Source organism: Muscardinus avellanarius, assembly GCF_963383645.1.
Source record: "Muscardinus avellanarius genome assembly, chromosome: 4".
NCBI classification, from domain to species: Eukaryota; Metazoa; Chordata; class Mammalia; order Rodentia; family Gliridae; genus Muscardinus; species Muscardinus avellanarius.
Window position 1 is genome coordinate 128,383,177 of NC_137789.1, and position 23,529 is coordinate 128,406,705.

General features: G+C 44.6%; 1 protein-coding gene across 1 annotated transcript in view; it reads right to left on the reverse strand.

Annotated features, from left to right (window-relative positions):
* Positions 1-23,529, reverse strand: part of SORBS1 (sorbin and SH3 domain containing 1) — a gene marked incomplete at both ends in the record, with an annotated part of 128,872 nt that overhangs the window by 67,461 nt on the left and 37,882 nt on the right. The window contains 7 exons of the mRNA XM_080694840.1: positions 1,413-1,542; positions 1,656-1,703; positions 11,241-11,303; positions 11,637-11,711; positions 13,539-13,602; positions 15,908-16,080; positions 21,822-21,851. Coding sequence (XP_080550966.1) covers positions 1,413-1,542; positions 1,656-1,703; positions 11,241-11,303; positions 11,637-11,711; positions 13,539-13,602; positions 15,908-16,080; positions 21,822-21,851 — 583 coding nt within the window. The remainder of the gene's footprint in view (positions 1-1,412; positions 1,543-1,655; positions 1,704-11,240; positions 11,304-11,636; positions 11,712-13,538; positions 13,603-15,907; positions 16,081-21,821; positions 21,852-23,529) is intronic.

The following is a 23,529-nucleotide window of genomic DNA, read 5'->3' on the forward strand; positions in this document are numbered from 1 at the left end:
TACAGGAGTTCTTGGATATTGTCTGCAATTTTTTTTATGTGGGTGTATTACTGTATTTTGCACTGCAGCTGTATCTTCATTTTCATGCAGAGCTAAAATCTTCTTGAAGACATGATTATATATATACTTATGAACATACATATATATATGTCCATAACATCTAGTTCAATTTGCATGGAATGTACCCAGAAGGTACCTATTAAGGGTCTATGGAAATAATATGCCTTCCTTTCAAATTAATTATCAGACTCCTCAGATATATGCCACTTAGGTATGTGTGGGAAGTTTAAAACAGTCATTCATTTGTCTATAAAGATGGAAAATGTATGAAGGGCTGAAACTGATGTGCATTTAAGAAAAAAATTAATAATTTCACCTGGCCAGATCCTTTGTATTTGGAGACTGGTAGAAGTTGGGGCTAGAAGACCCCTTGTCCAGATGGCATGAGATGGTTGCTCCAAAAGGCATTTTTAGAGATAAGAACTTGATATAAAAAAAATGGGTACAGTTGTATAGGCCTATAATCCCTGGTACTCAGCAGGCTGAGCCAGGAAGATAAAAAAAAAAAATCAAGGCTAGCCTGGGCAGTGAGACCCTGCCTCAAAACAAAAAGTAAATTCAAAACAAAAAGTCGGGCGTGGTGGCGCACGCTTGTAATCCCCGCGCTTGGGAGGCAGAGACAGGAGGATCGCGCTGGTTTGAAGCCAGCCACACTGGCTTAAGAGACCCTGTTTCCAAATAAAACGAATATAAAATAGGTCTGGGAGTATAGCCCGGAGGTAAAAGGGCTTCCAGGAACCCCAGTACCACAAAAAAAATAAACAAAAATTTAAATTGAATCCCTGGATTCAATTTATGGAGGAGAAGGAGGAGGAGGAGCAAAGAAAAAGAAGGAAGGAAGGAAATTGGACAGTCTGGTGCGGGCATTAAAAGACGACTCAGGCCATCACTAGAACAGCTCCAGGCCTTATGCCTCAATAATATGTGTTGTATGAGGAAATGAAGATTAAAAGTATGGCTCATTTCAAAATTCTATTCTTTGCTATGAATATGTGCACAGAACATAAAAGCCCATGACAAATCTTACAGTTAAGAGTCTTCTTGTGAAAAGGTGAACAGTGATGATAATTACAGTTAACATGAGTTGAGTCCATGGCTATGAGCTAGGCATGACTAGGAATGCTACTTTGCATGATTTCATCTCATCCTGGTAACATTCCCATGAAACAGCGGTGCTATTTGTAGCCCATTTTACAGATAAAGACATTGAGACTCAGAAAGAATAAGTCACTGCTGGTACATGACAGAGCAGGGATTCAAATCCCACATTCCTAAGGAAGAAGTCCTCTGAGTCTCAATAGATGCTGGCAAGGTGCTGGCTGGTCATGAGCACATGAGCAGGGAGTGCTTACCTTTCTGGGCTGGACTTGAGCGAGGAGGAGCGGGCTGGGAGGGGTAGTGTGGCTGACCTCTTAACCACCTTCTCACCATCAATGTAGTTCATCTCACTTTTTGAGCGAGGCACAGAAAGGGGGGATTTTGCTGGAGAAAGAAAGTGCATGGCAAAGATTTTAAAATCCAATGAACACTAAAACTGGAAGCTTTCTTCCCTCATTTACCATTCCTCCCTCAACCAGGAAATTCAAGTCACTTACTGTCTTCAGAAAAGGAGTAGCGAGGAGAGTACAGATCAGAATCATCATCTATTGAACAAAAAAGCACGTAGTCAGGAGAAATGGGCTAAAGTAGGAGAACTGACTAGCATGTTCCCCACTTCAGTCCTGCACCACATCCAGCCATACCGGGACCTCAGCAGAGAGAGGAGTCAAGTGCTGGCAGCTACACCACAGCAGACCACACTAGACAGGAGTGAGGTCTGCAGAGTCCATCTAACTCTACAGGACCTGCAGTCTAGATGGGCCATGTGCAAAGCCCGGGGGATAATTGCTCTCCAACACTAGGAAATGCATGGAGATGTATAGCCAAAGGTCTTCCTCCGCTAATCCCTACTGCTAGCACTGGAAGGCAGGGTCCAGAGTCTGGCTGAGTGGGAAGCAGGGGCTGAGGTGGGTCCGGCTGCTCAGGCTCAGTCTCTGGTCTTGCCTACTGAGTGTCAAGGGGTCCTGGCAGGCCTCCTTCAGGGGCCTTGAATTGCTACTGGATGGGAGGATAAAGCCAGGATTGTGTGGTCGTTAGCTACCCACCTGAGCTTTGACCTGCTTTGTATGTCAAACTTCCATATAGAACATCATTGACAAAAAGCTTCTGTAGCAAATAGAAAGTTTGCAAAAATCCATTGCATAATTTGTTTTGTGTTTCAAGATTTCTTTCCTTGGAACTTGACACACTCATGCTGATAGAGTTGTGTGGTATGCTACGGCAAGGTGCTTCCTGGGGTAAGTGTCTCCACTGTGACTCTGGAGCAAATCAAACTTGTCCCAGCCTCTGTGGAGAGATGGCTCTCCAGCAGTGTGGCACCATCCCAAAGTAAGCTAAACACTGGGGCCCGAAAACTCACTGACTGGAGAGACAAAAGCTGAACCCTTCATGGAAGTGGCTGTTACTCAATCACTACAACCATGATGATCCTTCCAAAGGATTACTCCACAAAGAGTTAGTTTGAAACAGCCTTTCCCATTTTCTAATATCTTGCTAATCTGAATTCAGAATCTATGCACATGGAATAAAGTCCCAACCCCTTCCCATAAAACCCATAACAACTGTAGTAATTACATGACCTCACTGGCAAAGGCAAGTAAAAATAAACTGAATAGACTATGTTAATGACAAAGTGTTAATTGAGTCCTTGTTTCAGTGCAAATCCTTATAAGTTTCAGAGCAAAAAAGATTAGAATATTTTATGAAATATAAATAAAGATGCCGGGCGTGGTGGCGCACGCTTGTAATCCCCGCGCTTGGGAGGCAGAGACAGGAGGATCGCGCAGGTTCGAAGCCAGCCGCGTGCGCTGGCTTAGGAGACCCTGTTTCCAAATAAAAATGTAAAAACAGGCCTGGGAGTGTAGCCCGGAAGTAGAAGGGCTTCCAGGAACCCCAGTACCACCAAAAATAAAAAATAAAAAAAAATAAATATAACATTCCTATTATTTGGAGGGAAGTATATTCAGAGATAGTTTATCTGACTATCACTCCCCTACCTTCTCCCCATTTTTATCCACCCCAGTTCGGCCTCAGTCAAATTAATGGAGCCAGGCGTGGTGGTATATGCTTGTAATCCCCACGCTTGGGAGGCAGAGACAGGAGGATTGCGCAGGTTCGAAGCCAGCCGTGCGCGCTGGCTTAGGAGACCCTGTTTCCAAATAAAAATGTAAAAATAGGTCTGTGAGTGTAGCCTGGAGGTAGAAGGGCTTCCAGGAACCCCAGTACCACCAAAATAAATAAATAAATAAATAAATAAATAAATAAATAAATATTAGTGGACAGTCAGATACTGAGGTACATTTTCACTCTCTCCTCCCTCCTTCCTACCTTTTATCTTCAAGGATAAAGTTTGTCAACATCAAGGTTTAACAGAACTTAAGATTCTTCAAAGTGCAGCTAAGCCTCTCTCTGTTATAAATCAACTGCATGCCTATTTATGTTAACTTCTAAAAATGGGAGGGGCAGAATAAAATAAGACTCAGAAATATATTTTTGGAAAGACTGTTCTGAAGAATTTTGTGTTGCTAGTTTTTTGTTTTCGAGTCTTAAGAGGACTTCTTATCATCGTACTCATAAAGCTCCAATATTAAAGAAAACTGAAACCCGGGAACTTGGTTAGAAGTGGCGCCTGTCCCAAATTGCAAATTCAGTTTAGTTAGAAGCCCCTACATTACTGCTTCAAATCCAGCCTAGCATTTTAGCTCAAAACCCTGTATCCCTCTGAATCATGAAAAAAAGTATAGCCTATCAGTAGATGGTAAGGTAAAGGTTAATTCATAACTATCACCTGGTTCATCAGGCTCAAAGCTAAGTTTGGGGGGGAGGGATGGGATTAAAATAGTCATAAACAATCCTAAAGAAAAATGTTTCTTCCTAGAGATTTCTAATGTGAAATTCTAGAAATCTTATTAAAAGACAATGACAAATAATTCTTCTAAGATGGAAAAATAGCCCTGCTTGAGGAGTTCCACAATGTCTGTGCTTTGAAAAGGAGAAGCAGGAGAGCCCAGGATGAGGGCAGCAGTAAGGTCCGAAGGACGGACACCCTTAGAGCTGCTTTCTTGCTTGATGTGGATAGAAAAAGTAGTGCCGCGGGCTTCCCGCGGGGCAGAGCATCTCTGTGAATGTGCCTCTCGTTTCTCAGCATCCACGGGATCTACTGCAGATTTCAGACGGCAAACTGAAGTTGAAAGGATTCATCTGAACAGCTTTAGCAATTAGGATATGTTGGCTGTGTACACATGGATGGATAATTTCTTCTTTTAATTGTTGGTGTTTGTGTGGCAAATGTAAGGGGAGAAAATCTGACCTCAATTTAATGGATAAAAATAATAAGAGTAGCTCCCATTGCTAAGTGCCTAATACTAGCTGGAAGTTTACTAACAGCATCATTCTTAAAACTCAGTAAAATTCCAGGAGAATGTATAAACATAATTTCACAAACAAGAAGCCCAAGGCCCAAGGAAGAGAGAAAATTTTCCCTTAGATGTACAATAAGAAAGATACAAAGTAGGGACAGGTTCGAGGTCTTTTCAACCTCACTACCTTGTGTCACCTCTTAGCTCTGTGACAGGGCTGGTTGATTTAGTCTAGCTTTCTTTCATCCAGCTTCATACGCCCAATCCTGGCAAAGGTGAAAGACTATGGCTATTTCATTATTCTTCTTTTGTGTGTGTAGTGCTAGGGATTGAACCCAAGGACATTCTACCTCCGACCTATACCTCCAGTCCTTTTTTTATTTTTTATTTATTTTTTTGTGGAACTAGAATTTTTTGTTTTTAAAACAGGGTCTCGCTAGGTTGCTGACAGTCTCCCTACATTGCTGAGGCTGTCCTTGAGCCTACGATCAATCCTTCTGTCTCAGCCTCCCAAGTACTGGGATTACAGGCATGCCCCACCACGCTGTGTTTCATTATTGTTCTTATTATAGAAACAGAGGAAAGCGTTGTCCTGAAATGCAATTTCGCAGTTGGCCAGGCCAATCTCCAGCTCTGAAACCTTTGCCCTGCTTTTCCTTACCCCCAACCCCCCTTGGAGGGATGCTTAGGCAAGTTTCCTGAATTTCCCCACCACATTCTTGGTTCTCCTCCTGCTAGTCTCCAGGGACAATGGGCAATACCAAGGCATCCCTGCTACATCTTCTACTTGCTGCTTCTTGAAACCTCCTGGTAAGCTAAGTCACTGGGAAAAACAAGTATGCAGTTAGAAATATGAAGGAATGAATGGGGAAACTGAATATAGAGCATCCATCTGCATTTCTATATGCTAGAGCTAGCCAAGCCGAGTGTGTGTGTGTGTGTGTGTGTGTGTGTGTGTGTTTCACAGCAGCTAAGACACACAATGAAGAGGTTCTCAAGTTGTCTATGAACTGCCCCCACTTTCTCCAAGGGTTCTTTAAACAATGCCGTAATAGACTCAGCTGAGCGGAGGTCTTATGATCTCTGCTCATGGTGGGGCCTCTTGCAGTTTTTGCTCCTGGCAGCTCCATGCAGCAGATATCAAACCTTGGCAGTGACACTCAGAACTTCCTATGCCAGTGATTTCAGGAAGCTCAAACTCTGCTATGCAAGGTTCACAAGGGGTTGCACAACTCACTCTGGGACCTGACAGCGCCGTCTGGGCTCTGGTGTTCACGCACCAGTGATTCTCCCCTGGGCTTGGCGGTCTGTCCTTGGTAGCTTGCTTTGGGGACAGTTACCCACCTAAAACTGCCAAGAGCCATTTAATTGCATTTTCAACTACAGTGACTTTAACGAACTCCTACCATGCCCCTGTGTGTGAGAGAGTTGTTTGTTTGCTTGTTTTTGTTGAATTTATAAAAATCTTAGAGACAACTGGAAAGAGTACTGGTTGAAATTTGTTGTTCTGTAAACACAATGTAGCTGCCCCAGAGGCAGCATTTGCAATAAGCACTGTCTACATGATTGCAGTTCTACTCCATACATCCTTAAATAAAAAACTATTGTCCTAATATGAGTGTCTCATTTTTAACACCACATTTTCTCACTGCTCAACATAATTTCAGTCTTCACCCTACAAACTTAGGAAGCGCACAGAGAAAAGGGTAAAGACCCCACAAACAAAAGAAGTATGCAGAGTTGGGTAGAGAGTCTGAGATGGGAAAAGAAGAATAAGCAAAGAGGGTAGAAGAGGATTAGCAAGGGGCGAGGAGGCATGGGAGTTCTGAGAGCTTGGGGAGAGGGTCACACAGGTTTCTATGATGTTTTGGTTAAAGGCAATCAAGTTTAAAGGGAAGGGGGAGAAAAAAGGCCAGCACAGGGTCCAGATTAGCAACAGAAGACATTCAGGGGGAAAAACAGAATTCTGTTAAAAAGATGAGGTAGAGCAAGAAAGGAATTAGAAAAGAAAGTCTGGGAGGACCAGTAGGCTAGAAGAAGACTCACCGTTCTCATCTCCTATCAGAGTCTTGGGTCCTGACGTGGGAAGAGAAGAACTGCTTCATTTCTTAACTATCCTGCAGGCCACTGACTTCTGCACTTGCTAGGCGGAAACCTCCCGGGCAGCTCCCATAAGGAGAGCAAAGGTGACTGCCGCAAGCAGCTCCGCCCCTCCTTTGGGCAGTACTAGCCAGAGTTTGGGGCAGGAGGCACAAATCCTGGCCAAGCATCTTCACAATAGAATGATTGCTTGAACTCAAGCAAAGTAAGACTATTCTTAGAAATCCTGCAAGACCGGTAGTAGAAGATTATTTTAACCCAACTACAGATGTGCCTGAGAAAACCAGCCTCCTACAATCCTGGCCTTAGTGCAACGTCATGTCAGCTAGGAATAAGAAGGCACACTGGGACAGAGCACTGTGACCCCACAATCTCGGGGAACCCAGAGGTGGTGTCCTGAGTCGCAGCATGGGCTGTGGCAGTGGCCATGGGCAGCCCGGCATCTGCTGGAGGCAGCCACAAGCCAGCAAAAGCTGGTTTCTGAGACTTCACCTCCAGTGACAGACTTCACACTGAGGCAGTCCGGCTGATTCTCACAGGCCACGAAGCACTATATTGGTTGGTTTCATCCCTTTGAAAATATCTTGACAGCAAATGTGCCGAGTGAGCCAACTTCATTAGGGCATGCTCCGAGGGAAAAGGCTAGCTCCTTTGCATTGGCATTCCTCACTCTAATACTGTATCCAGTCCCTAAAATTGCACCTGGGCGAGCATCCTTGTCCCTTTTGCAGGGCTGGGGAAGGGCGGTGTTCCTCCTCTCCAAGAGCTCTGGATCCTGGCCCTGTGTCTCCATCACTCAGGGGAGCTTTTCTAATCACGTTTCCCCAGACATCACCCCAGGAGACACTGGCTCAGCCACCAGAGGCAGGACTGACTGACGGGAGCCAGATGCCTGCAGTGAGGCAGCAGGGAGCTGCTGGCAAGAAGTGGGCATCAAGTGTATCAGGACTAGAGTCAAAATCAGCAAAGCAGCACAGCACAGTAAGTAAAACTCATGCTCGGGAGCCCCAGAGACCTGGGTTTGAATCCTGGCCTTGCTACTTATGTGTGATATTGCACATATTACTTACCTCTGTGAGCCTCCTGGGGTTGCTGGGAGGATGGACATGAGCTAATAATCGGGATGCACTCAGCACACAGCCTTATACTACACAGGGTGAGGCTTAGTAAATGGCAGTCGCATAGTCACCACAGCGGTCATGTTATTGCCATTAATAAGGATTAGACCGGGAGCTGTGGAGACACCGACCACCACACTGCTGACCTTAAAAAGCAGGAGGCGGGGAAGAGGATGGGGCTGCATTTCTGAAGCTGCTTCTCCATAGCTCAGCCTTCTCTTTCTTTGTTTCATGAGACAAAGTATGAGTGCATGCAACATGGGAGGTTGAGACAAGAAGGGTCATAGGTTTGAGATCAGCCTCAGTAATGTAGAGTCTCTCATCGACTTAGTGAGACCCTGGTTCAAAATAAAAATAAATAAATAAAAAAGGGCAGAGGTGGAGCTTGGATGTAAATGCCCTTGGGGCTCAGTCCCCAGTACAAAAATAAACAAAAACAACAACAAAAAAGATGATAAAAGAATTACATCGAACTCCTAGTTGGACTTTACAGTGATTTGTGTTTTTTTAAATTATATTTTAAACCTCACTAATTAAGGCCTGATCATTCTGTTTATGTTCTAAAAGTCTAGCCATAGTTTACTTGTTCACTGTAACTGGGAGAAAAAAGAAGGTGGCTGAGCCAGCATAAACAAACTTCCACATGGTCCCTTGCTATTTAGGAGAGACAGTTTCAGAGTGCCCTTTTTATACTGTATCAACAACCAGAGTTTAGACAGAGGCAGTAGCCCCAGGGCTAGGCTTTGGTAGAATTATTACAGATAATTCTAGCTTCAAATTCTGAATTAAAACAAAAAGAAACAGCAGCAAATTTCTCTCCAAGAGATAAACTCTGGACCACAGAGGGCTCCCAGGTTCTCAATAAAACTGAATCTTAATGTGCATTAAAACCCTGAGGCAGAGCCTCCATTAGGTGCTAACCTGTCTTTCCTGCCTTCCTTTGAAAGGCATAAATCTTCTCTGTGTCGAGAGAAGGTGCACAGAGCACAGAGCCACCTTGCGGGAGCAGTACCGTGGACAGGGCTGATGAAGCCCTGGTGGAGCTCACAGACTTCAATATCTCAAGCCATGAATTCAGAAACTCAGAGAATCCATTGAAACTTTAAAAAAATCAACAATTTTAAAAAATGATCTAACTCAAATATTGCCCTCATTTGCGAGAAGCCTTTAGCTAATTGAATGCATCAGTGATCTGTGCCTGCGTATTTTATCGAGGCAGGGATGGGGGCGTGAGATGGAATGAACCCTATTTTTAAAAGATCTCCAGGGAAGATGATTTCTTAGAAACTTGTGCTAAAGTCTAATCATCTTCACTATTATGAATTTTTATGCTCAACCTAACTTTTAAACTTTTTATCCCTTAAGGCTATTTCTTCCTTTTTTGGTCTTTGAGAATAAAAAATACGGTAAAGTCCATTTCTAACTATGTATCACAAGTTGTCAAATCATCCCTTACTATTTATGCCTCAAGGCAAAAACCCTGCCTCCCTCTCATGATGGCCGTGTAAGAGAAACAGGCACTATAGTCAGCCTAGTCAGCCGGAGTTTCCAGGCACGGACACTGACGAGGTAGAGCTCTGGGCATGAGGCCTTAGGATGCTGCCTTGAGGCTGACTAAGGAAGCCCTGAGCAGGCCTGTGACAGGCCTCAGGTCCTCTTCCAGCTCTGTGGGACTTCTCCAAGCCGGAATCGCCTATCCATGTCCACGGGACACTGCACCTTCAGCATGGGCTGTGCTTGTCACTTTACCCTAGAAGGGAAATCTAGCTTATGTGGGGGTTGGTTCACAAGTCCAAATAAAGCAGAAATCAAAAGCTGAAGTTAGTCAAAATTATCCTAAAAAAAATCCCTTCTCCCTCACTCAACTCAGTTATTTCTTTGTTCTGTCTATCTGGGATTTGTTTGATAGACTTCATTCAAAATAAGTCCTGAGCATGAATGGGTAAAGACCACTGGCTAGGACATATGAGAGACTGAAGATGGACCATGGTCTTATAACTCATCCTGTCATCTCCTACATGAAAAGTGATCGGTCAAGAGTCTGGGGAATGACCACCGTGTTGAGAAGGGCTGTGTGGGACAGCAGGCTGAGCTGACGAGGGCAGAGAGGCACTGAGATGGCGGCACTGGGGCTGATCCACAGCCTTTACTCAGTACATTCTCCAGGTACTACTGAGGACCTACTGTGTGCCATCAACATTTTCTGTTGCCTCTGAACACGTGCTCTTGCTACTCTCTGTACACTGGGCACTGACGGGGCCTTGTTCAGCTTCCTGCCAGGTGTGACCTTCTGGACAGGGGTATGTCTACTCATGGCTTTGTCCTTGGTTCCAAGGACAGAGCATGGCACACACCAAGGGCTCCATACTACTCCAATAAAGGTCAGCACTCACTCAAGCCAACAACTCATTCTAGAAGAGCATTTAACAAAATTCCACCCTCCATACCCTACCCACTCCCTCCTTTTTCTGAGTCACTCATCCAAAGATCAGACAATCTTGTTACTGGAATAATTCTCAAATGTTCTTTAAGTCACCTATGAAAAGCTTCTTATGACACCAAGAGTTTTGCCCCACACACAAAAAATATCTCCTACGTATCGATGTGGCTGTATACCCAGCATGTCAAATTCCCATCCAGCTCTTTCATAAAATGTTTTCCAGCTTGGCCCTAATCCCTTTCCTCCTCCCTCCCTCCTCACTCCTCTCTTTCTTTCTTTCTTTCTTTCTTTCTTTCTTTCTTTCTTTCTTTCTTTCTTTCCTTGTTCTTTCTGTGCTGGGGTTTGAACTCAGAGGCATTCAACTTCTGAACTACACCTATAGCCCCTTAATTTTTTAAATTTTGAAATAGAGTACCCCTAAATTGCTGAGACTGCCCAAGGACCCTCAATCCTCCAGTCTCAGCCTCTCAAGTACTGGGATTATAGATGCGCATACCTGACTCCAAAATCTTATTTTCAAGAAATATCTTCAACTACAACTGAATCTTTTATACTCAGATACCACCTTAAGAATTCCACATCAAAGAGAGATACCCTCAGGACATATGGCAAGGAGTGGGGCTGGGGACAAGTTAGTTGCATGTATAGAAAGGAACCTGGTAATGCTTCTGTTGTTGAGAGCTGGCAGATCTGCCTCTTGCCTGTGCACCATGACTCAGCTTCACCAAATTCAGCCACCAGCACCGGGTGACCACCACAGGCACCAGGCCCCGAGTAGCTGGTTACATCCAGCCTTTCCCAGGATCCCACATGCTCAAAGCATCATCACTAACTATGATGTCCACACCATTAGTCATGCAAACCCTAAGGGAATAGGATTAAAATACTATCTGGATAGAGTCTGGTTATACAATCAGCAAGGAGTAAAACACCACCACAAAAAAACAAGGTTTAAGAGGGAGGCAAATGAATGGGAAACAGCCCTTAGCCACCAGGAAAAACCCAGGGTGAAAAGAAAGTAACAGCACTGGTACAAGGGGAGGCACACAGTTTTCCTTTAATTACCTTCAGATTTAGGACTAGGAGTAGATGCAGGAAACTGGTAGGTAGGAGTGTAAGGATTGTCCTCTGTAGCAGAGAAAAGCAGTGGGTTTTGAAGCCACCCACCATGAGGTGGAGGCACTGACAAGTCCCCACCTGACTCTCGAGTGACCGATGACCTAGTTTTAGTGTTGTTAAAGCACACCGGCATCACACTTAAAAATAGATTAATGAATTAGAAAGGACTTAAGTTATTTTAATATAGCACATCATGCAAATGAGTGAAATAAAATTTTCACCAACTAAAAACAACTATATAAAAAAAGCAAAATCTAAAAGCCAAAATCTTATGCCTATAAGGAAATTCTAAGAACTAATGTAAGGCCACGACAACAGATATACTGTCTACATTTATGGTACCTTCAGAATTTTGCCGGATTTCAGGAAGTTCAGGGAATTTGTACGTAGGGAAATAAGGGTTTTCTTCAGGAGTGTCTAGATAGAGGAGCAGGTTCGGGAGAGAGAATAGAAGAAGATACAAGTGGAGAGAGTGAACAAGCAGGAATCCACATACAATTAGGCTCTGGAATGCAAGAAGCTTCACTAGTGATATGAAAGAAGTTGAAACTGCTCTCTGAATATCCAGTCCCTGTGCCTGAATTATTGTGACGTGTCAACAGATACAGCATCAATACTTTTCTTGAACAAAGAATTACATCGAGACAGGCTCCAAGATGCAGGAAGCATTTAGCGAAAAGCTTCAAGTTTTTGTTTTATAGGCAAGAGACATCAAGTATGATGATGAGTAGTAATGAAAACACTATCCTAAAATGATTAAAAAAACAAACAAACTTGTGTTGTGGTCATTAGAATCAAGGCAAAAAAACGGAGTCTCAATTGTTCAAATATTTCTGCCTGCCACTTGGGCGGTAGTTTGATCTAGAACCTGCAATTTAGTTCAGGCAGTAACTGTAGTGTAAGACAATCAATGCTGCCTGCGGGGCAGAACTGCATATATTTTAGATGCGTGTACTTGCCCCTGTATTTAGCCTTTGAAAGCTAGACTCAAGTGAGACAGTCACAGACTTGCTCACTTGGAGGACATGAGCGGCAACTTTAGAAGGTGACCAGTGGAACTGACCCCACCTGATCACAGAGACCCAGCATTCAGCGTCGCCACCATGGCTGAGCTCATCCACCCAACCACAGCGTGGGTACGCTGGATTCAGAAATGCTAAATGCTGAGCATCTCAATATTCAGAAACAGCGGGAAGAGGGGCTCACCCTGCTTCCCTGAGAACCCAGCAAGAGCCGATCAGCAATGATGTTAGTTGGTATTTGCAGCTAACCAGAGATTGGATGTTTATAGCTTAGGTGGGACGCTGACTAGAACACCCTTTCTTTGCCTTCATGTGTCATCCAGGCAGGGAGCCAGGCCGGATTTAGGCATGGGGAAGGACAGGATGCTCTGCCTACAGGAGGGGTGGTATCCTTCCCATGGTACAGTGACATCCTTGCCTGTCACCTGACTGGCACCACAGGCTGCGATGGTTGCTGATGGGTCGTGACCTGCCAGAGCACTGGGGTTCTCCCTCCATGCTGGACCACCTGCTGACAGCCTGGTGGGCCTCTGGCTTGAAAGCACCTCTCTTTCAGCTTGAGCAGGCACTGATGTGTCAACTCTTGACTGATTCTTGAGGCTATCTGCCAAGTGCTGGCTGTCAGCTGTGGAATATTCTTTTCCAAATCAACACAGCCTTACAGGTGTGCTATGTATCTACTTCTCAAGACTAAATGTATTCTCACTTGGACTCTATAGCATCTCCCGGGTAAAAAGAAGCAGGAAAAGCACAGAGAGGCACATGATTAGTTACATGAGTGCCTAGGAGAGCTGACTCTAGGTGGGAACAGCCTTCTTAATCCCCAGTTTAGGCTTCCTCAATTTGCTCTGCTTACAGGGCAGTCATGGGCTGACACAGGATGTACCTAAAGCTGAAAGCAGGTGGAGATGGAGCTGCTTGCATCCCAGGCAGAAAGCTGGAGCACAGGCAGTGCTAGGCTAGACTCAGCTGCTGCATCCCACACCAGCTGGGAGGCAGGACTTGTGAGCCGACCTCAAATTACAAAGCAGGTGCGTAGGTGCGTCCTCCCTCCTACGCTCTGAAGGTGTGTGGCTGGGCTCAGGCAGACCTGTACCTAATGAGATCCAACTGCAGGATTCAGTCTCCTGGAGTCCAAGCAAAGTGAGTTCAGAAACACACTCAACAGTCAATATATGGGCACAGAGCACAGCATAGCTTCTATAAACAAACAAATCAGTACCTCTGTTTAGTTTGTGGATCTGCTTAAACATAGTCTTGTACCAGTCTTTTGATCTCTCGGTATTCTAGAAGAACAAAAAGACAAAACAAAAGCAAAGAGTAAAATAAAATGAAAATTACACTTTTCAGAACCTTTATGATTGCAACGTCAGACAGAGAAGAGACAACATCTTACATCAAAACTCAGCCGCGTTTATGTCTTTTTTTAAAAGAAAAAGTTTTGAGAACAGATAAATTAAGAGATTCAGGTATGAATCTGCAAACTGATATTTGGCCAAAAGAATGCAGATTTTGAATGGAGTGGACAAAGACTGAAAATGCACCCATTCTTAATTTCCTTTTATTTCACTTTTAGAATCCCCCTCCACAGCTGGGTGTGGTGGTGCACGCTTGTAATCCTCGTGCTTGAGAGGCGGAGACAGGAGGATTGCACTGGTTCGGAGCCAGCCTCACTGGCTTAAGAGACACTGTTTCTACATAAAAAAGTTAAAAAATAGGTCTGGGAGTGTAGCCCGTGGGAGTGTATCCTGGAGGTAGAAGGGCTTCCAGGAACCTCAGTACCACCAAAAAACAAACAAACAAACAAAAAGAATCCCCCTCCATATACCAACTATGGGAAATGAAGTAAAGCCCCCTAAAGAATACCTGCTTATCATGCTGTGGTCCCGCCCACCCAGGTTATTCTGTAGAAATGTACCCAAGTCACCTTGCAAGTGGCCAGATTTAGAAAGCATACTTTAAAATGTATCCTATTATATCACCCAATGCCAGAGTTTTCTTCCTCACCACAAAGCTAGGCTGGGTTGTTGTTTTTAAGATAAAAATAAAACACAGAAGGTGAGAAATAGGTGGGTAGATCAGATATTTTAATTCCCACTTTACAGAAGAGGAAATGAGGTTGAACAAGTAAAACTGAATTGTCCAAGGTCACAAAGACAGTGAGAAGACCGTGGGCCACTTGACCAGAGGGTCGGGGGCATGGATTTGGGAGTTGGCAGTTCAGTCTGTGGTCCACAAGTTGTGCTGACTTAGGAGAATAATCTCTCGGAGTCCCTGATTCCTGATTGCTATGGTTTGGACAAGTATCCCCCAAAGGTCCCTGTGTAAAGGCTTTGTCCCCGAGGTAGGAGTATTCGGAGGTGCCGTGGACCTTTAGAAGGTGGGGCCTAGCAGGAGGTCCTTTGATTATTGGAAGCAAGTCCTCAAGTGGGCTGTGGGATCCCACCCGTCCTGGCCTTTCTCTCTGGTTCCTGGCTTGTCACGTGAGCAGTTGCTCCAACAGGTGCTACTGCTACCATCTTCTGCCCAAACCAAAGGGGCTGCTCAAGTTTGGACTTGAACCTCCAGACCCATGAGCCAAAATAAACCCCTACTTCATAAGAAGCCTGTGCCAGGTATTTTGTTGTAGTGATGCAGAGGTGACTGATATGCTCATCTATAAAACAGGAACAATATTAGTATCCGTCACTCACTGTGTGAGTGGTTGCAGTGAGATAATAAACTCAGCAAATGGTGAAAACTGTTGCTCTTGGTAATAATAGTTCTTTTTCTATACTATTAGGACCAGAGTAATTTTGAGGCTTAACCCAGAGCCGTTTTTATCAGCTTCCTCCAAAGAGACGAAAGACAGTCCCTTGTCAAATGGGCATCACAGAGGAACATAATACAGCCAGTGGTTTGATGACACACAGAGAGGAATGGAATTCACTTGAATACAATTTCAAAAGATAGGTTTCCCTGAATTTCTCAGGACTGGCAAGAGGACCGGAATGTCTGACCAGCAGCAGGGAGAGTGGCATGAGCTGCCAGGAGTCCACTCTGTCCCTGGAGGCCTTGGCAGACTGAATACCCCCTTGTGGTTCCCTTAGAGTTTCCTGTTCACCTTGGATAATCAGGGTGATCCCACGGGGCAGGGTCTTTTCTGAACCCATAAACAAGGATCCTGGGCTTCACACTTGCCCAGAGTACCCTAAACCTGGAGCAATCATTTCAGAAGAGACTCCCAAGAACGATAACAAAGGAAGACTGCCTGTGATATTTCTCCTGGAGCACACAAAGCCCAAAGCCTCAGATATTCTGCTGCAAAGAAATCTCTCCCACTTCGTTCTATTCAGATATTTCTCCTTTTCATTTGATCATGAAATTCTTTTTCCATGAGACTTATTAGTACCCCATACTCACTTTGAGAAAAGCTGCCACACATCAAATTTGGAACACAGCTCTCTGGGGGTGGGCACTTAGGGTCTAGTGGCAGGGTAAATTACCCTCTGGAACCCACAGATAGGTTTCTATGTGCTCAGGGCTATACCATCCTTATCACAACTTGCTTAAGCTGAAGCCCAAGAAACACTTATAGGTCAATACTCATACCCGGAGTGGGATGCCCACATCGTCCATGGACACATTGCTCAGGTCTTGCGCGCTCTTAACCACCCGTCTACTGTCATCCTTTGCTCTTTTTTCAGCAGTCCTACCAGGCAGGCTGGATTTTTCCTGGGTTGGTGCAGAGTCCTGCTCAACAACTCTTCTTTCTGAGCCAGAATCTAGAAATGAGAAGCAATTATTAGCTGAAGCTCTTCTGGAAGCTCCAAAGGGGGTGGGGGGACTCCCAAATGATCCAACTAGAAGAAAGTATGTTTGCTAATTCCCAACTGGAACTCATTCTAGTTGGAGACGGAGTCAGCAAACTATGGCCTGTGGGCTGGCCACCTGTTTTTGTAAGTAAAGTTTTATTGGAACGAGAGCCAAGATAGTTCATTTGCACATTATTTATGGATGTTTTCATGCTACCATGGCTGAGCTGAGTAGTTGTGCCTGCAAAGTCTAAAATATTTATTACCTGGTCCCTTTTTTTTAGTGTTTTTCAAAGGTTTGCACATTTTGTGCTCTGGGTATTCAAGTAGTTTAGACTAGTCTAGAAATTAAGAGAGCAGAAACTAGAAGTAGGTGACTAGCCACTACTGGAAAGAACTTGTTTCATCTTGGGGAAGTTAACTCTTCTGTGCCTCAATATTTTCATCCTAAAACAAGATAGCACTTCAAGTGGCAACCTCACAGCAATGTTGTGAGTGGACTCATCTAGAAAACTTAAAACCAAAGCGCTTAGAAAGCTGCACATTGCTAGGTGCTCATTATAAGTCATTTAATTTGGTTCAAGATTGTAAATTAGGGAGCTAATAAACATACCAGGTGTGGTATATGGATTATACAACTACTTAGTATCATCTGTTACTCCAAGCCATGCCATTCATTCATTGGAGAGGTTTACTAAGCACCTGTCAGGTGCTAAGCATTGTCCTCTGCCTGTGGGCATGAAGGTGAATATCTCAGAATTTTGGCCTTCAGGGAGCTTATATTCTAGCTGGCAGAAAGGACAAGTCAGCCTGCAATGAAGATGCAGGATGACAAGGGCTGATTGAGAAGCTGGTGTCTAATTCAGCTGAGGAATTCAGGTTCAAGGCCAACTTGTTCTAAGAGAAGCCAACCAGACGAACAGGAAGGGAGGGTGCTCGTGACAGGGGAACCATGTAAGCAAATGTTTGTGTGCCTCTGGACTGCTCTGAGCTATGTGCCAGGAAGTACTCTAGACTCCTCACATACATTGTCCCATTTCATCCTCAATAAACATGGAGGAAGAAACTACGATCATTTTTTAATAGTAAAGGAATCCAAAGCACAGAGGTGTTGAAGCATCCTGCCTGAAGACACACAACCAGCATGTGGCCATAGTTCCTGGAAACTATGGATCTGGCTTAGTTCCCATTGGTCCCAGAAGTCCTCTCTGAACCATATCCTGTCCTGCCTCTCTCAATGATGGCACCAAATTTTACAGTCCAAAGGCCTGGACTAATTTGGAAAAGTCTGCAAAGGGAACTCAGCTCAGGAAGGATAGGAGAATAAACCACTTCTATTTGGATCACAGTAACTTTGAGAAGACAGAGAAGCATTAAGAGAAATGTCCTAAAGACATGTAAAAGAAACATGGAGGGATCCCAGGTGAGATACCCTGGCAGGAGTGCACTTTGGGCACCATCAGCACAAAAATGATGGCCAATGTCAAGGAGATGTCAGAGTTGGGAGGTGGAGGTTGGTGAAAGCAGAGCCCAAAGCTGAAGTCTTTCACTGAGGAATGCCACAGGTGGGGGTGAGAAAGCAAAATAATCTCCAAACGGATGTGGGCATCATCAACCAAGGGATAGGAGATGAACCAGGAAAGTACGTACAGCAAGGTGCCACAGAACCAGAGATGACAAAATTCCAAGATGTGGGTGGTTAAACATGTCAGAAAAAGCCCAAAAATTGAAGCAGAGGAGGAGGCAGTAGATTCGGCAAGAGCAAAGTCGCAGGAACACTCTGGGGGAGCCATTTCAGGAGGGTAGTGGGAGCAGGTTCCAGATTGCGGTTAAGGGATACATGTACCAGCAGGAAGTAGGAAAGAAATTCAGTATGGAGGAAGGAGTGTATCTGATGCCAACAGAAAGAGAGAGGTCAGAAGGTGGGGGCATAAAGGTGTAAGCCAGACAAACCTGGAGTCCTATCAGCAAAGCTTAGGAGGTGAGAATGAAGAACAACCAGATTTGCCCAGTAATTAGTAAGTACTCAGGAAATGTCTGCTCACCGATTGACTGAGGAATGGTGCTGAGTGTGGCTTGGGGGACTATACTCTAGTGATAAAGAGGCATCTGAGGCTCCATTAAAAGTAGGGACAAAATCAGAGGTAGCCCTGTCTGTGGAGGACAGGCTGGGGAAGTGAAAGAATGGTGAAGTTAGCATGCTCAGGTTTTTGGATTTCAGGTCTATTCAGCAGGGTCACTCTGCCCTGGTTTTAATTGAACTTCTGAAATTTGTGCTCTATCTATAAGGGCAAAATGATTTGTAAATATTCCGTGTGAGACTCAGCTTAGTGAGTGCTTCAGAAAGTCTGATCCCTGGCATCATCACCATAAACTTTGTAGGATCTAAGACCAGATTGGCTTTATGTGATGAGGTCTCATACTCCCAGAAAATTTCAACATGCAGGAAACCTGGAAATGCAGGGTGATTTCGGGTTACCTGAGTCTACCCTGAACTTGTCTTCTTGAGGGCTCTCTTTCCTTAAGTGAGGCAGCAGGAAAGTTGATTCCAACCTCTCTCTCACCTGATATTTGGACATGCTCGGGTTTCTTGTGCTACGACAGTAAAGAACATAGACATGCCCTTCTCAAGGTTTTCTAGACCCATTGTATTTTTTTTTTAACAGTTAGGAAGGCAAGTCTAATAATAACCACTTAACTGCAAAACTCAGGCTAATGGTTCCTGGATTTGCAAGAGTACTTTTAATCTGTAAAAATTAGTCCAGAATTATTTCACATAAGAAATTTGTAATCATGTAATTTGTAATTGAGTAGCTATTGATATACGGAGGGCTGAACTGGAGCCTCTGAATAAAAAGTGTGACTTTATACAGTGGAAACCCAAAATGAGTCTTAATTGTCCATGCAGGTGACAGGGCACCCTATGCCATTCATGTTATAGTGAAGGCTTTCTATTACTTCTTACCAGGCAGACCCTGGTCTGTCACATGACATCCTGGGGCATTTCCTTCTAATTTTATACTGTGCCATAAAAAGGAGTATCTTGGCCACTAAATAAAAGATGATGTTGATAACCTCACATGGAGGCTCTATTTGTGGAAGGTGGAAGAGAATTTCTTCATACCAAAGCTTTGTGGTCAAGGACAACAGCAATGCTCATGCTTTTCCAGGGGAGGGAGACTGGCCTTTCCACAGCTGCGCAGCCCCAATATCCTTGCCCCTATATTATTTTCCTGTCTGTCTCTTCATGGGGATCTTAAGCAATGCGAGACCAAACACCATGTAGGTTCCATTCCCAGAAGACTCTCCTTGGGCACCAAGCCCCATGGAGGGTCAATAAGACTGCTAAAGAGGAAGCTGGTGGCCCTCAAGTCCCATTCTCACCAGTGAGGGGCAGAGCCTTACTTACTCCAAGGCACAAAGACTGAAGAGTGAAGCTAAGTCCTTTCTCTTTTGAAAACTCTCAAATAAAAGAATCCTCCTCCTCTTCCTCTTACTCCTCTTTCTCCTCTTGCTCCTCCTTCTTTTCCTCCTCTTCCTGTGTCTTCTCTTTTACCTAACATTTAGTGTGTACCTGCTTTAGGACCCACTCTATCAAACATTAGTGGATATGTCCCAAAACTCAAAGAGGGCAAAAGCATTAGGCTTGTTCAGAGCCCAGGAACTGGACTGAGCCCTTGCATTCACATGGGCTCTCCATTCTTATCACATACAACAGCTCCTCCAAGCAGGGACAAAAATTACCAGCCCCATTTTCCACATGAGAAGACTACGGTTCGGACAGGTAAAGTCACCTCCTCAGAGGTATCAGCTCTAAGAGGAAAGAGCCAAGACCGAATTCTGAGTCTCCTAACATGTGGCTAGATGCCCTTCTCATCTGTTCTGCTACTCTTTCAAGCTCTTACAGGCAGGAAGGAGCCCACAGACACCACCTTTTTCTCTCTTTTTTCCAAAGCCACCAAGTTCTCAGCAACATGGGGCCAGGGAATGGAGTGGGTGGGAGGGTGGCAGCGTGGCAGCGCCAAGGAGGGGCAGTGAAGGGCACCTTGAACTCAACCACAGCCTGCCCTGGTCCTGAGGCCAAGTCCTGATAAAACTGAGAGGGTGTAAGAACCCCATGTCCTCCCCAGTCAGCTCTGCATGAATCATAAGGACAGAAGTGGGACACAGTCATGCAGAAATCATGTAGCAGCTACGCAGAAGATGGTGGCTCCAATTATCCACCAAATCAGGGATTCTTAACTCTGGAGTTTAGGAATAGTGGCAAATCCATAGAACTCATATGCACATGTGTTATAGGTTATAGTGTGGATTAAAATGCTTACACACACACACACACACACACACACACACACACACACACACGTAAGCTCCAGATCCATAAGCAAATAAATTTTCCTTCTTCAAGTTGTACATGTCAGGTGTTTGCATGCTGACTGAAACAACATGTTGTACACATGTGGCCTTTTTACAGGATGAGTCTACTCTCATTAGATTTTCCCAAGGAGAGACCATGACCAAAGAAAGGTGACAAACCATCGCACCACACCACAGGCAGCACAGTTCCTTTGACGCAACCCTAAAGCCTGGCTCTGTGCCTGCCGCAAAGGAGGCACCCAATAAACTGACTGGTGAATCAATGGAGGTGCCTCCTAATGACAGTGACTCATATCTAAGGAAGCACTTAGCAAGTACCAAATCTCAGTGCTCAGCTATTTTAAAATCAGAGTCTCCTTTGATCTTTACAAGAACCTGGGAGGCACGACAGCTTTCTCATTCACAGAAAAGAAAACTGAAGCTTAGAGACATAAGACCATGCGCCTGTGGCAGTGCTGTGAGTAGCAGCAGAAGGTGGATTCAAGGCAGAATGGCTACCGGAAGCCAGCAAGAAATGACTAAGCAATCCCATTCCTGAGTTTCCTCACAATTTCAGCCTGCAAGTTTGTTTCCTCCTCACCCTGACACTGCTACCCAGCATACTTTCTCAGGGAGTGAGTCCTGATCTTTGATCATAACTGCAGTCACTTTCCCCCATCATGGGCCTGGATGGTCCACTTGCCACGCAAAGTCCAGGCACCAGGGAGGGTGCCATCAGCATCACTGGGGAACTGATCAGAAATGTAAATTCTCACTTTCCCCATTAGACCTGGATCTCTGGAGGCAAGGTCTTGAGTTTTGACAAGATCTTCATGTAACCTTGATGACAGCTCAAGTTTAAGAAGCAGTTTTGGGCACTGCTGTTCTGAAGACTTTTACCTGGACCCATCAATTGTGGGATCTGGGCTTGCCCTGAGAAAGGAAAGGACTTACCCACATGCCCAGTCCCTGACCTGTCACATCTAGGAGAGAGACAGAGCAACAGAGAAGTGACCTCTTTAGGGGCCTGCTGTGAAAACTGCATGTGAAGCAGAACTCTGTCCAGAACATCCCATTCTTGCCATCGAGCCACTGAACCCGGGTTCACTGGCCACATCTACTAGTTTGGTTCATGTACGTATCTGCCGCAACCTGTGAGTGCCAGGGACAGAAACCAAGCCTCTTGCCACCACCTTTGAAACAATGATGTTGTTTGTTATTCTAGCAACAAACAAAATAACCAACAAAGAGTCCCCACGCTTCAAAGATTGTGCTGATCGATCAATGGGCAGTGACCAAGGATGGCTTTAACAGGAACAGGGGCAAATGTGTAAATAAACATATTTCTCACCTACCTGAAAGGCTACTGAGTCGTTTTTGCTGTTCTGTGATAAAAAAAAAAGAATACACAGTGTAAGTGAAGTTGATACAGCCCATGGTAGGACCAAGAAGTCCTGGCATAACCAGTTAAAATTTCCAACTCTGCATCCTTACTGTCCTCTGGGCTTAGATGCTAAAATGCATACCCTAGCTAAAGAAAGGGTGTTGACATGGCTCTCATTATCCACATGTGATGTCTCCCAACCTCCTGCTCTCCAGATCTGTGCCAGGTCTCAAGACTGCCACCATTTTCTAGCAGTTTACATCTTATCTCAAGATGATTTTAGCTAGATATGGTGGCAACCCATGCTTGTAATTCCAGCTTGTGAGGAAGCTGAGGCAAGAGGATTATAAATTTAAGGCCAGCCTGAGCAACTTAATGAGATACTGTCTCAAAATAGAAAGAGATGAGGATGTAGCTCAGTGGCAGAGCATTTGCCTAGTACACACAAGGCCCTGAGTTCAAGGCCCACTAACACCACACACACACACACACACACACACACACACACACACACACACACACATCTCTCTCTCTCTCTCTCTCTCTCTTTCTCTCTCTCTCTTTCTCTCTCTCTCTCACTAAACGGGAACCTCTCATCTTTTTTTCAGTACTGGAGATTGAACCCAAGGACTGACTCATGCTAGGCAAGTGATCTACCACAGAGCTACATCTCAAGCCCCTAAATGTATAGAATTTAAAAGACTAAGCCGGGCATGGTGGCGCACGCTTGTAATCCCAGCATTCGGGAGGCCGAGACCAGAGGATCGCGGTTCGCAGACAGCCTCAGCTACTTAGTGAGGCCCTCTGCAACTAAGTGAGACCTGGTTTCAAAATAAAGAATAAAAAATAGGGCAGGGGGTATAGCTCAGAGGTCGAATGCCCCTGAGTTCCACTCCAGACCCGCAAAAAAAAAAAAAAGACTATATTGTGTCTACTTCTGAGGTATGAAATAGCCTTTTATAGGATGCTTCAAAGATAATAGTAGTTATTTTTCAGTGGTGTTATATAGCAAAGTTAGATGTTAGCAGCACTAGGGGTCTTCCTAGTCTATTTCCCATCTACTCTTATTTCAGATAAACAGGTTCTTACATAATCCCAGCCTTGGTACCTTTTGAGGAAAGTATGATTAAAGTCATAACCACAGCAGCTACCATCTCCTGAGAGCTTACTAAAACACCAGACCCTGTCTTAAGAGCGTTTACACTTAACACTTGCAGTTTTTAGCAACCCTAGCCAGTTGGGTATGATTGTTTACCTCACAAAGCAGCCTCAGCTACTGTAGCAAGCTGGCTGGCCCAGGGTGCAGAAGAAATCCTAAGACAATTAGCATTGGTTAAGAGGCCTCAGATAAGGGGTCTTGATGACCCAAGATAACACTGATAATCTTCTGGATCTAGAACCTAGATCTCAATTTGTAATTGGGGTTCTTCCCACTGCTAATCACAAGCCCCTGCCGTCCTTAACACTGGAGTCTATTGACTTCTCAGCCTCCTAGGCTATCAGGTAGAGAAGAGCATCCTCAGAGAGTCCTGTGTGTGCTTGCTGTGCAATAATCACAGAAATGACCTTTACCTTCCACAGCTGCTAAATATAAGGCAGCCACATAGACAAAAATAGAATATCTGCTAGCCCATGGATACTGTCATCATCCCCCTTGGCCACATTCCCATCCTCCCACT